The sequence below is a fragment of the Suillus subalutaceus genome (genome assembly GCF_016647625.1).
Source record: "Suillus subalutaceus strain FC151 chromosome Unknown DFJ58scaffold_17, whole genome shotgun sequence".
Taxonomy (NCBI): Eukaryota; Fungi; Basidiomycota; class Agaricomycetes; order Boletales; family Suillaceae; genus Suillus; species Suillus subalutaceus.
In genome coordinates, this window is record NW_024540266.1 from 296970 (window position 1) to 310076 (window position 13107).

At 48.1% G+C, this 13107-nt stretch overlaps 6 protein-coding genes across 6 annotated transcripts; 4 read left to right on the forward strand and 2 right to left on the reverse strand.

The window, feature by feature from the left end:
• Nucleotides 1-514: 514 nt before the first annotated feature.
• DFJ58DRAFT_769850 (uncharacterized protein) lies at nucleotides 515-2011 on the forward strand. Its single transcript, XM_041389043.1, has 3 exons — nucleotides 515-1393; nucleotides 1449-1514; nucleotides 1572-2011. Exons 1-3 carry the CDS (start codon nucleotides 633-635, stop codon nucleotides 1795-1797), a joined length of 1053 nt encoding a protein of 350 aa, XP_041247791.1. The 5' UTR covers nucleotides 515-632; the 3' UTR covers nucleotides 1798-2011.
• On the forward strand, nucleotides 1993-4095 carry DFJ58DRAFT_769851 (kinase-like domain-containing protein). Its single transcript, XM_041389044.1, has 8 exons — nucleotides 1993-2298; nucleotides 2351-2528; nucleotides 2584-2667; nucleotides 2723-2964; nucleotides 3012-3255; nucleotides 3312-3553; nucleotides 3606-3833; nucleotides 3886-4095. Exons 1-8 carry the CDS (start codon nucleotides 2108-2110, stop codon nucleotides 3926-3928), a joined length of 1452 nt encoding a protein of 483 aa, XP_041247792.1. The 5' UTR covers nucleotides 1993-2107; the 3' UTR covers nucleotides 3929-4095.
• Nucleotides 4096-4634: 539 nt separating this feature from the next.
• DFJ58DRAFT_769854 (uncharacterized protein) lies at nucleotides 4635-5511 on the forward strand. Its single transcript, XM_041389045.1, has 2 exons — nucleotides 4635-5360; nucleotides 5420-5511. Exon 1 carries the CDS (start codon nucleotides 4867-4869, stop codon nucleotides 5026-5028), a length of 162 nt encoding a protein of 53 aa, XP_041247793.1. The 5' UTR covers nucleotides 4635-4866; the 3' UTR covers nucleotides 5029-5360; nucleotides 5420-5511.
• A 684-nt stretch (nucleotides 5512-6195) lies between these two features.
• On the forward strand, nucleotides 6196-8928 carry DFJ58DRAFT_142330 (DEAD-domain-containing protein). Its single transcript, XM_041378854.1, has 10 exons — nucleotides 6196-6439; nucleotides 6498-6713; nucleotides 6773-7099; nucleotides 7148-7390; nucleotides 7441-7585; nucleotides 7637-7943; nucleotides 7999-8165; nucleotides 8218-8397; nucleotides 8452-8834; nucleotides 8892-8928. Exons 1-9 carry the CDS (start codon nucleotides 6375-6377, stop codon nucleotides 8830-8832), a joined length of 2031 nt encoding a protein of 676 aa, XP_041247794.1. The 5' UTR covers nucleotides 6196-6374; the 3' UTR covers nucleotides 8833-8834; nucleotides 8892-8928.
• DFJ58DRAFT_142084 (uncharacterized protein) lies at nucleotides 8857-9462 on the reverse strand. The gene is made up of 2 exons (XM_041378853.1): nucleotides 9236-9462; nucleotides 8857-9173 (listed from the first exon to the last, which is right to left on the reverse strand). Exons 1-2 carry the CDS (start codon nucleotides 9283-9285, stop codon nucleotides 8927-8929), a joined length of 297 nt encoding a protein of 98 aa, XP_041247795.1. The 5' UTR covers nucleotides 9286-9462; the 3' UTR covers nucleotides 8857-8926.
• A 39-nt stretch (nucleotides 9463-9501) lies between these two features.
• Nucleotides 9502-13073, reverse strand: DFJ58DRAFT_714558 (uncharacterized protein; the record flags this gene model as incomplete). The annotated part of the gene is made up of 12 exons (XM_041384037.1): nucleotides 9502-9534; nucleotides 9588-9682; nucleotides 9759-10511; nucleotides 10566-10716; nucleotides 10765-11179; nucleotides 11226-11280; nucleotides 11328-11473; nucleotides 11521-11617; nucleotides 11666-12161; nucleotides 12216-12302; nucleotides 12357-12941; nucleotides 12996-13073. 12 exons carry the CDS (start codon nucleotides 13071-13073, stop codon nucleotides 9502-9504), a joined length of 2991 nt encoding a protein of 996 aa, XP_041247796.1.
• Nucleotides 13074-13107: the final 34 nt, after the last annotated feature.

Below are 13107 nucleotides of genomic sequence, written 5' to 3' on the forward strand. Positions count from 1 at the left end.
CGTGAACTTCGCCTATAAGTATGTATTACCGTTGTCATTTCAACTTCCTGTGGCATCAAATAACGCAGCTGGTGAGATTTATTCTACCCAGATATTATCCGCATAAGCTCATCTAGTAACTTTTACAGTAGGAGTACATAGTGCAGGGTATTTTTCAGTGAGGGCTTGTAGTTCATGAACTAGTTCCTTGTGAAGTGGATAGACTTCGCAATCACCACTGCCTCACGACATCCAGTGCGTAGTCACCGAATGTTGTTCATGAGGCAGCAAACAATATGGGCTTCATCCGAGTCGATCACATCTTGCGAATTCTCCGGAGATCCTCCTGTTGCCTCGTGCTGCCTGCTCACAGTTCAAGTTGTACCTGTGACATGCGTACACGATATCCCTCTACTTTGAGTAGTGCCTCCGAGAGTTCGCACGTCATCGTGAGATGACTCATGATGAGTATGTAATAATAACTTGACATATGTCAGGGCTAGTAGCAAGCAGCAATTGCTGTGTATACATGTTGGCAACACTAGACTCTCCGTTGGACCTGGGCGTTTATCTCTTCTCTTAACGAAACACTCATCTTCGACTTTGTTCGATGTCCTTGCCGTCCCTCTTTAGAGCACCAAACCTGGTTCATAATGAGCAGTGATTCCTGTAACCCACCCCCGCCTTCATACGAGCTCTCCCAGCAGGGCCATGACCGGAAGATTGTTGAAAAGAAACTCCAAGAACTGCTCTTATCAAAGATCCCTATTCATAATGTCGAGGAAGAGCGCGACGAGGACGATAGTAAAGATTCTAAAGAATCAGAGGAGCAGAAGCAGAAACAGCCTTTAAGTTTGTTCCAGACCCCAGTACAACCGCTTCACATACAAAAGCGTACACCTCGGGGAGCTCGCCCCCTTCCTCCAAGCCCAGCAGACGCCCAATATTCCCGCAGCAAGCCAGTTGCCATCCACCCAATTAGTCCTCTCAAAGAGGAACCAGAGTACTATCAAGAGCTTCTCTCGCCTCCTCCACCTTTCACAGCTGTAGGTCCTTCCCTTGAAGGACCTCCGTACGATTGCTCGATGTATCATGCCAGTGGCTCTGCATCACAACCACCACCCAACCGTACTTCCTTTAATCCACCCCCAATCCGTCGTGGACAGCACCGTCCCTCTTCATCATATTCCCCCGCTGAACCACCCGTAGAGACTTCTTATCGACGCATTTCTCATGGCTATTATCCCGAGCCCTCTAGCTCGAAGCATTTAACGCCAACGCCCCCAGGAAAAAGCTCAAATGCCCGACTAAATTTTAACCCATCAGTTGCCTATGCAACCTCATCTAGCTCCATGTATGATCCTTGGGAGCACGCATCTGACTCGACAGCAGTTAATGCTGCTTCACTCTACTCGTATGTGATACAGTTGCCATTTTTATGCTAGTCATCTGATTGATGGCGTATACAGGTCAGCGGTATCATCCTATTTACATCCAGCGTCAGCTGTCAATTCAGGTCCGCGCCCGTCCTACATGTGAGTTACCAACCTTTAGTCGAGTCCGAAACCTACCTGATGCATATGATGTAAAAGTGGGGCCAAGAACAGATTTTCAACGCCTCCTCGACCTTCTGCATCTTACGAATCACTTACGCCTGCAAGCAACCCAGGATCTCCTGCTTTGCAATTCCACTCACCTTACGTACATCCTTATTCGGCTTCTCAACAGTCACTCCCTCGGCATGCTCAATCTAAGTCAAACCAAACGGGTCATGTTCGATGGGCCTCAGAAGTCAATCTTAAAGACAAATACCCGTGATCTACTACCGTATCATCTTGTTGCTATTCACTCAACTGTACTACGAGGTCTCAGGCGTCCTACTCTTATTACCCCCAATTATGATATCTTACTTCGTGTACATGCGTTCTCCAGATGTAGCCCAAATAGTATGGAGTCCCTTGACTTATCACTAGTATTATACTAGTACCTACATATGAAATCACAACTCAAAAGTTACCATCAGAACCTAGAATATTTTATTGTCACATTTACATAGCTAAGTAGCCGATCAACATACTCGACCTCGGCCATTAATTGGAGATAGGTGACGCGGTGAGCCCTCACTGTCATGCAACGCTCGAGCAGTCAGTCGACGACTTCAAGTTCGTCAGGCTCAGGTAAACCAGCCGACTATGTTACTTTTGAGCGTAGTGCTGCTGGTTTCTCGGACGATGCTGTTCACCGTGCAAAAGCCGCACAGCTCAAACTGGAGCATTTCTACAAGGTTGCTGTAGAGGCAGCCATCGAGCGGAACACCAGGTACGCTGAGAAGTGCCTGTCGACTTAGAAGAAGGCTCTGATGGGTTCGCAGGCGCGTTGAGCTTGAGAGGAAGCTGCAGACCGCTGTCATGACGTCCGAGGACAGGAAACATCGCCAACTGCAACAACTGGGAAAGAAGGAGTCTACTTACCTTCGACTTCGGCGGACGCGGTTAGGTTTGGATGACTTCAGAACAGTCAAGGTGATCGGGAAGGGTGCTTTCGGTGAGGTGGGTGGTCTTGTCGACTCAGTCAGCATACTCTATACGGTGTCATTGCGTGCAGGTCAGGCTAGTCCAAAAGACTGATACCGGTAAAATTTATGCCATGAAGACATTGAAGAAGGAGGAGATGTTGAAAAAGGACCAGGTACGTGTTTCTTCTTCGCTGTGACAGATGCAGGCGACTGGAACTTTCTTCGTAGTTGGCCCACGTCCGTGCTGAGCGCGATGTTCTGGCCGAGTCCAATTCCGCTTGGGTGGTTCAGCTGTTTTATTCCTTCCAGGACCCACAGACGCTGTATCTTATCATGGAGTTCCTCCCTGGTGGGGACCTCATGACCATGCTCATTAAATATGATACATTCTCCGAGGACGTCACTCGATTCTACATTGCAGAATGTGTACTTGCCATCGACACTGTCCATAAGCTTGGCTTCATCCACAGGTCAGCATAGCCTTTCTTCACTTTACTGGTCTTATACGTTCTCGCAGGGATATCAAGCCTGACAACATCCTAATTGACAAGGATGGCCATATAAAGTTGTCTGATTTTGGACTGTCGACTGGTTTTCACAAGCAGCACGATTCAAGTTATTACCAGCGGCTTTTGGACTCTTCCAACGGCGTGCAGTCACCGGCTGCCGCCGCCCGTAACAGTGTCATGGTCAATGCCATACACTTGACTATGTCAAGCAAAGGCGAAATCGCCACATGGAAAGCCAACCGTCGGAAACTGGTAAGGACAGTGCTATGCTATGTCCACAGCAAACACTGATTTGGTGGCGTAATAAGGCATATTCGACTGTTGGGACTCCTGATTACATTGCCCCCGAAATCTTTCAGCAGAAGGGTTATGGCAATGAGTGTGATTGGTGGTCGTTGGGTGCGATTATGTTCGAATGCCTCGTTGGATATCCCCCCTTCTGCTCCGAAAATACGCACGATACCTATCAAAAGATCATGCAATGGCAATACCACCTAGTGTTCCCGGATGATGTCCATCTGAGTCGAGAAGCCGAAGATCTGATTCGGCGGTATGAAGCCCAAAACATAACTGCTGAATAGTTGTACTTACATCTTCGGCAGACTCATCACATCTCAAGATCGGCGGTTGAATATTGAACAGATCAAGAATCACCCCTTCTTCTATGGTGTGGAGTGGGACACTATACGCCTGATTGATGCCCCTTTTGTGCCACATCTTCGCTCGATCACGGATACGTCGTACTTCCCTACGGACGAGATTGACCAGGCACCAGCTGAAGGCCCTGTAGTGGAGGCCGCCGATGCTCAAAAGGACCTTGCGTTCCTTGGGTATGATGTCTATTCAGCTTTATCTTGTTGTCGGTTACTCATGGTTTGACAGATATACCTTCAAACGATTCACGATCTCATCGCACGCTGTTTGATGTTGGACTATTCGCCAATGGTCGTATGATGTATATATGCAAGGTTTGTACATATGTACAACTTTACGGCGGACTCGCTGTAATTTCGATATCGGTGTGCATGTATCACCTTGTCCGGCTACTATATATTGAATTCAGAAAGAATGATGACCCGACATTTTGGGTATCGACGATGTCCTGCCTCATTGAATTATTCACATAGCCACCTCCGTGCGGACATTCATGCATCTATGAAGCATGCCAACCGTCTATCTAAACTCTATGTACACCCTGTTAGCTGGGAAGTTCCGGAGTATATGATTGGGCGCATGTCAGCGGGTCATTCAACATGCATTTCATCAGGTAAGCTGAAGTTCGGGATTCCATTGAAAGTTCCTTGACACTAACGATGATGGTCAAGCCGCCCAAGCATGGTTTTGACATGTCTATAGAATCCCGGTGTATCGCATTCATACTGCGGAACGTATTCTTGTATCGGCGCTCGAGGCAGTGTTTCGAATTTTCAAATACATTGCAAATTGCGATAATTTTAGTTGACCATTCACAGACCGTATCGGGGTCATAGCATGTTCAAAAACAACCTACGATTCGTACGAGGTAAGTAAGGATTTAGCTGCAAATGAAACTGAAATCCCACCTTGAGATTTTCTACGTCATCTTGTCGCACCAATTTGTGGTGTAGTCCTGTCATGAGTCGGCCACCACCACCGAATCTCGAAAGATTTGACCAATATCATGAACGACACCCCGATCCGTCTTATACATCTATCGGACATGAAGCTCGTTGGGCGTTATGACGTGAAGAAGCGCTCGCAGGGCTTTGTCCCTCTAGATAGGGTGGTACGTTATCCCTGGCAAATCTATGATCCCTCCCAAACAGTCAAATATGCCGTTCTGTCTCACCGATGACTGAATGAAGGAGAACCACCTATGAAGAGATGAAAAATGACACGGTAGCAGCTCTGGGATATGAGAAGCTGAGGAAGTTTTGTGACAAAGCCAAAGAATACAATGTGGAATTCGTGTGGTCGGATACCTGCTGCATCGACAAGAGCAGCCATACTGATATCGGTGATTCGATCCGCTCTATGTTTCGGTGATACAGAAACTCGACCATTTGCATCGTTCATCTGGCATAAAGCGGGACCTCAGATCTTATGATGGGTAATGAATGGATGAAGAGAGGCTTTGACTCTTGTCGCTTGATCACCCGTCAGGGGCATACAGTGCTTGTTGAAGAATCTGATCCTTCTGGGTGTAAGAAGTTCGGGCAATGTCCGGAGTCGATCTGGAGATTCTGGAGCGAGCCACTGGCATTCCCCATGAAGACTTATACGAAATTTATCCTAATGCGTACAAGGGGGTGGATGAACGGACTCGGACGTCGTGGTCAGCCGGGCGCACAACAAAGGTCGAAGACGTGGCCTATTCCCTGATGGAAATTTTCGATGTCAGCATGCAAGTCGCATAAGGAGAAGGAAGAGTACGTGCATTCTCCAGACTCACGGAGGCCATCATGAGGACCGGTTCCCCATCAGTATCTTCAACTATAAAGGCCATGCTGCATCACATCACAGTTCTCGTGCGGTTCTTCGGTCGCCATAGAGCTTTCTAGGCCATCCAGACTTTGAGTTACCCACTGAACATAGAATCCATTTGGAAATGACTATGATTAGCTTCGGCTTGCACAGCGAGTGCCCCTGGTGTTACTCCCTCTCCATTCACGTTCGAGAACGGCGTTGGAAAATGGGTACTATGATTCAAACGCATCGTATTTGACTGCCGGCTGTGTCATATCCAACCAGCGAGCTTGATATCACCGAATTCCGAGTGCAGCTGAGGCTTCCGCGCCCCGAGAGTCGCTCGAGATTGTCAATTATTCGCTTCGCCACGATAGAGTCTAGCGCAGGTTGGTCGGTCTCATCTTGACAAGAAATTCACAGAATGCTGGTGCCACTACCTGTACACTGGACCCTAACGCCCTCGTCGGGCTCAAGGTCATTCAGCCTCAGGAAGAAATATTCAAGATGGATCATGGGGCATACTACAACGTTGATTTTATAGGCGTACCGAGTGAATCGCGTTTCTACATTAAACGTGAATGCCTAGAGGTTGTTTACTTCTAACATTAGTTGTCGTTAGAACGGACTTGGATACTGCTACGGTTCTTGACTTTGTGGTGTAAATTAGCCTAGCTGTTGCGGTATTGTTGGTCCATTTCTCATATTACCGTCGTTCTCCGTCGATATGGTGAGGGGAGGGATTGACAATTTCGGATTCAGAGTCTTGTGATCAATTGATGACCAAAGTTTTTAGCAGTTGTTTGGCGATATCACAACAAGTTATCAGCGACTGTCACGGTAGTTATTGAATGAGCTAGGCGGGTTTACAGCCATTGGGTCAAAGATCACTAGCACTGGTGCACTTCCGAACGTCTTGCCCAAGCATGTCACAATCTGCTGCATTTGCTGGCTTGTGGTCGTCGCTTCCAACACCATTAACACCATGGGTGTGAGTCCACCGTCATTTAAACTTGAAGCATTCATGTAGTGAGACCAAAGTTTTCTAGTCTGGATGTTATACAATCATTGGGGCATACCCAAATGACGCCCGTTCAAGCTTCTACAATACCGCTGTTTATGCAGCATAAGGACGTGGTAGTCGAGGCTGTAACAGGTTCTGGCAAGACACTAGCGTTTGTCATCCCTATCCTCGAGCGTCTTATCAGAAGGGATGCTAGACTCAGAAGAAACGAGGTTGGTGCACTGGTCATCAGTCCTACGAGGTGAGTTTGTGAGGAACTCTTAAGTTGCTCATTGTCTAATCCTGGTCCTCCTTCGAAAGAGAGCTTGCAACTCAGATTCATTCCGTATTTTCTCTCTTCCTGAATGCCCAACCAGATAATAGCACATCGAAGGAGTCTGAACATGGAGAAGGATCACCGCCACCCCTAGCAGACACTGAATGCTCAGGAGCAGGATTTCCTCCACCCCTTCTACTTGTTTCATCAGATAAATCTTCCCCAGCTCAGGATATACAGCGGTTTCTCTCTACTGGTGCTGATATCATCATCGGGACACCTGGACGCATGGAAGAATTTCTTATAGGAAAAGGGAAAACTGTTGTTAGCGTCAAGGAGTTGGAAGTGTTGGTGTTGGATGAGGCAGACCGGTGAGCCTCTCCCGTTTGCAGGAACTTGTTTTCTGAAGACGTTCAAAGTTTACTGGACCTAGGCTTTCAAGCTGCTCTAACTCGCATTATTACTCATATTCCGAAACAGAGGAGAACTGGTCTTTTCAGTGCGACGATGACAGACGCTGATGCTCTTTCTGAATTGGTTCGCGTTGGCTTACGAAATCCTGCTCGCATCGTTGTCAAAGTTCAATCAAAGAGAACAAAGGGAACGAAGTCGGGAACCTTACAAGAAACTCAAGTCATCGAGGAAAGGCGGATACCTGCAGGGTAAGGTGTATGTGCTACGTAACACTTCTTACCTATTCCTCTCTCCTCAGACTTCAAAACTTATACATTAGCTGTCTCCCATCCGAAAAGTTGGTTCAACTGACACGTATAATCAAGCAGGAGTCGTCATCTCATCACGCACCACACTTCATTGTGTACTTCGCGACTTGCGCATGCGTTGATTATTTTTATCGCGTGAGCGTTCTTACATCGATGTTTTGCTCCTGAATTCCAAATGAGATTTAGATTTTATCAACGCTGTTACCATCAAATGTCCAACTCCATTCCCTCCATGGACACCTCCCTCCCGCGGCCCGCACTCGTGCTCTCTCGGCCTTTTCTTCGACTCTGTTGTCGTCCTCTTCCCCTTCAGTGCTTCTTGCTACGGACGTCGCTGCCCGAGGACTCGATATTCCTCATGTTGATGTTGTCATTCAATTCGACCCTCCATCTGACTCAAAAGCCTTTTCCCATCGTTGCGGTCGGACAGCTAGAGCCGGAAGGAGTGGGAAGGCATACGCACTTCTAGTAGGAAGAGAAATTGAGTATATTGGTCTGTTTTCATACGCACTCATATTGCGACTTCGATCTGACGGCGGTGTCAATAGATTTCTTATCTGTTCGAAAAATTCCAATCAGGCAGCATCCTTACATACTAGCAGATGGAAGCAAAGCGCCGGAAACGGATTACTCCTCGACAGAGGATGATGTTGTTAATACCTTCATTTCCCAAATCAGACAAACTGTCATGACAGACCGCGCGCTGCATGACAAGGTAGCTGCCATTTCTAAACCTGATATGTGTGGCCATTCTCACAGTTTAACAGGCTGTGAAGGCGTTTGTCTCCTTCGTTCGTGCATACTCGAAGCATGAGGCCTCCTACATCTTCCGAATCAAAGACCTAGACTTAATAGGCGTTGCCAAAAGCTTCGGTCTGCTGCGTCTGCCACGAATGCCCGAACTAAAAGATCGTGATAAATCACAATGGGAAGGCGCAGAACTCGACGTATGTTCAATAATTCTCAGATATCGCACATGCTGATTGCGCTGATGAATGAAGTGGGATTCATACTGTTATGCGGACAAGGCACAGGAAGCCAAGCGAATTGAAGAAGATTCGAAGAAAGCTGTAGTAAAGCACGACTCCGAGACTCGAGCTGCCAAGCGCAAGCGCAATGCTGCATGGAGTCAGCAAGCTGATGATAAGGAAGACAAAGACAAGCGTCGGACACAAAAAGCGAGGAAAAGGCAATGGCTTAAAAGCCAGAATGTTGTCAGTGGCGACTCAAAAGGTGCCCTCCAAACAGGCAGAGCCAAGCTAGAAGAGAGCGGCGGAGAGGACGATTGGGACGAACTGGCACGAGAAGAACGATTAGCCAAAAAACTGCGGAAGGGGGCTGTCTCGCAGAAAGAATTCGATCAGGAGTTCGCTGACTTGTGAAGGTATGGAGATACTTCGTGCCCTCTGTCTTGATCTGAAATCGCCATTCCTTGTCCAAGGTGATTCTGAACATGTAGTGACCTGGTGCTTAAATTTATACAAGCGATCCGTTCACCTTCGGACGTTTACCGTGAATTACAGTAAGAGATGTCTGTATATTACGTGGCTCCGAAGCACGAGGAGTAGCGTTTTGGATACCAACAATGAGGAGCAGGCGGAAGCCTTGGTGGTAAAGAACAGGAGTATAATTAGGAGAAAAATCAAAGAGTGGAGACACGCATTGGAAAAGGTGGAGTACTGACAGACATGGAGATAAGCGCACGACGCGCGGAAACAATAGACTGCCAAGTGCATACTGATAGTGAGCGATGGAGTGCATGTGGAGCTCAGGTGGAGTACGCACATGCACGCGAATTGCTTCCGTGGGATCAGCCGTTGAACGTTAACCATCATGTTAGAATTTGAAAGTTAAATATGATCAACATCCAGGAAAGCACGTGCCAGTTTGGCTACCAAGGCGTGGTCACTGGCCAGCACAAACATATCCACAAACTGAGCAATTTGGGTAATGAATACCAGATCCCATGGTAGATGAGAGATCTGTCAAAAACATAGTAGAATATCGATCGCTGTGGAAATACAACAGCTTGCTAATCCGAATCGACCTTATCATGTATCCTTTACACGTAGGTTCGGTCGCATCTACAAGGAAGCAGTGAGTAACAAGTATGAAGTCAAGTTTAATAGAAGCTCACCACTTCCACAAATAACGGCAACAGCCGTGGAATGTAAACCAATTCAGGAGGCTTGAGCGTGTTAGTGGATCCCTTCGATTTGCGCGGTGGGTGATCTGATGCGCGCTCAAGGTTTTCCGCGGAACGTGTAGTTGTGGCGGGGGGAGGTGGGGGGTAACGGTTTGTCCGCACGATAAAGTGATGGCGGTAATGGTGGGACCGGAGGGACATCTTTCCAGTTCGTCTGATGGGGGAAATTAGCAGATTTCGTACTCCGTAATGAGATGGATCGCTGGCGGATAGAAGGGGGAGGTTGATGTATAATAGGTGGAGGTGTCAGCGGGCGTTGTGGGGACGATATATGCGGAGATGGCCTAGCTGTTTGAACTCGGGACCGAGTTGGAGTTGACCCTTTCTCCTCGCTCTCCTCGCTTTCGGCATCTTCATAGCTCCCCGAACTGTCCGTTTCGTACTCACTGGAAGACTCATCGCTTTCGTCATCCGTTTCCTCCGCGGCAAGATCGAGAGCATCACTTTGTACCAGTTCCCCGAAATTAATTTCCCCTGCCACGCCGCGCACCAGTGCCTGCGTGGCTTCATCTTCAGCATCCGCATCATCATGTCCTTGAGCCCGTGTGAACCGCCTGCGCACTTTTTCTTCGTGTGCGATCTTCAGCTTGTAATGGTAGCGAGCGAGCTCGTCTATTTCGTTCATCATATCCGTGCGCTCTTGCCCGCCGTGAGGCAGTAACCATTCAAGCGATACCGGTGATCCTAGACCTTCCCGGACGACAGTAAGGAATATTTCAATCCACTGCATCAGGCTTTCAAACAAGCCCTTCCCGTTTGCATGTACCTTGTGCACGAAAGAGTAAAATGCTTGCTCGTGCCGGCCGACGAGATCGATAAAGGTTTGCACGGTGGCCTGGGGATCCTCTTCGCTCACTAATCGCTCGATGGTCAGACTTTCTTCGTTAAGAATCGGTACGAAGAGCTTACTGTCTTCCGTAGCCTCGACGACCCTAATTAAATCGGTGATGAAATTCTGCAGATCTGATACAGAATTTCCAATATTGGCAGCCCGGTATACTTGGGCTAATGGCGCATAGAAAATGGAGATGATATCCTTGAGCAACTCGGCGGTAACACCCTGAGAGTGCGTCAGCGGAGATACTGACAATTTATCAAGCGAGCTGACCTCAAATATCAGTGCAATCAACTGTTCCAAGTCTCTCAATCGGGAGTAAAGCTGCGCGAGCACCTTTAGATCCTCAAACAGCCATGCCTCCTCATCGGTTGGCCCATCATCATCGTCTGAGTCCGCGAGGTTTTCCCGCTCCCTCAGATACGCCGCATGTGCAAGATGCGCCCGATGCACTCGGCGTAATTGGTCACGATTCAACCTGGGTTCTTCTCCAGAGCGCAGAACGACAGAAAGTACGGAAATTTTCCCCTGCTTTGCGTTCGTTCGATACGTGTCCTGGATCTCGCGTGGGGCGTTGACAAAGAGGCGGAGCTTCTCACACATGACCGGGTCATCAACTTTGGCTTTTACAGCTTCGATATCTTCTTCGATGATTGTGACCTCTTCCGTAAGGGAGCTAGAGAACATTCTGGCAAAGCATTAACAGGCTGATTCACCAGTTAAAATTGGATTACCGTTGAAGGAGACTTCTTCCACCGAAGGGAGTCGCCAGAAAAATGTCCACCACGCCTAGCCTTCATCAATACATGAGTCCTGAGAGGGTATGTGCACCTTACTGCGTATCATGGCAACTGGACTGCTTATCTTGAGTGCTGTCTTTAGCAAAAAGTAAGGCATTAATCCATGTAAACGCTTCATGCTCGCAAATGTTTCTGACGCAGTGTCAGACGCGACAAACATTTGGAAGATCGTCGAGGCTAGCCTACCAAACAATTAATTCTCTGGTCATGGGAAGGAACGTATACGCACGTTATTCTGCCCCATTCCGCCACAGCCTGATAATCAGGAGGTAATTGATTTATGTCGGGAGTCACCTTAATTATGGCGAAAATATGACTAAGTCCATCTATGAATATGTGAGATTGGTGATGAATAACTCCTGGAGTTGACAGACCTTTTCCCATAATATCGCCCTTGACGCTCTTCACTGCATCTCTTAACTTATCAACACGCGCAGCAATTTCGTGCGCAAACCGTTTCCTCCCATTTTCACGGATTCTATCTGCATCTTCTCTTATCCGAGCATCTTCTACCTCTTCAGGACTCAAACTAGTAGGTCCGCTGAGTAAGAAAGATTTGAGTACGGGAGAACTCCCGATTGTCCCAGTGTTCATGAGAGAGTGCAAATAAGCTCTAAGAGTCAGCCTGTTTTTTTCCCGGGACAGCCGCGGTGGAGATCTTCCATTCACAAACTGCTGAGAAGATAGAGAGTGCGGGAGCGACTCAGATGAACCATCCGAGGACGTGGCACCGTAATCGGAGAGGGTCGTGCGCTGCATCCGTGACACTATGGAGACATCTGGAGGAGAAGTCGAGCGGGGAATATTGACGATCGTACGATCTTTGACGGGCGGGGAAGGTACCACCTCTTCAGGATGAAATTTGCGCAACTACACAGGAAATGTAATGGGCTGTGTCAAGGATTGAGGCGCACAAAGTCGTACCTCATCTGCAAGCGTTTTGAAGTCACCATACCTTCGGGCCACGCAAACCTCCTTGTTTTCTGATAGCCGAGTCCTGATGATGAATTCCTATACAAGGCGATGAGGACATCGACGATTGATGATCGATATATGCCAGCAAACCTCGTGAACCCGACTGCGGACCCGACCCCTGTCTGTGACAGTCCTCACACATATAATGTTTACTTCGAATACGTCGCGATGTTTGGCTAACCGTGCCTGCCGCTTCTTAGCCAATTGCTCGAGCCGGTCGAGGTCATGTTGGTTGAGCCGGACGACCTCTTCTTTTTCTACTAGCTTTGTACCAGCGCTGAAAAGTAGGGCAACGTTCCGCTCCAATTTGTCAAGTAATTTGAGGCGAGTAGCCTTGGGGTCGTTTTCATCCTCAAGTAATGAGGTGGGGGATATGTTCTTCGCAAGAGCGGAAGCAACAAATACTTGTAGTTTATTCGAATAGAAACTTTGATCTGCAGCTGCGAGGAATGGGAATGTTAGAACAAATTGGCGGAAAATATACTTCAAGAAGGGTAAGTCAAGGGGCTGAGCACCGGTTGGGGGTGGTGTAAACGGGGCCCCGAGGTATGCAAGGGTGGAGCCGCCATCATCAGGTGCATTTGTTATACAATCTAATTCTTTGTGGAATTGAAGTTGTATTAGTGATTTCTTCAAGTAGTGAGCACGGAGAGGTGTCAGAGCCAAATAGTGCTCCTCCGAGTCGGAAGGAACAGGATCTTGCGGATCATGATCAGTTGGCTTTGGAACCGGAGGTATCTGGCGGGTTGGTCGACGTGGCCGATGCTTTGAAGTCGAGGAATGGGCCTGAGGAGGTGATGTGGTCATGACAAGGAATGGTGGATGCCCGCAGTTGGGGGCT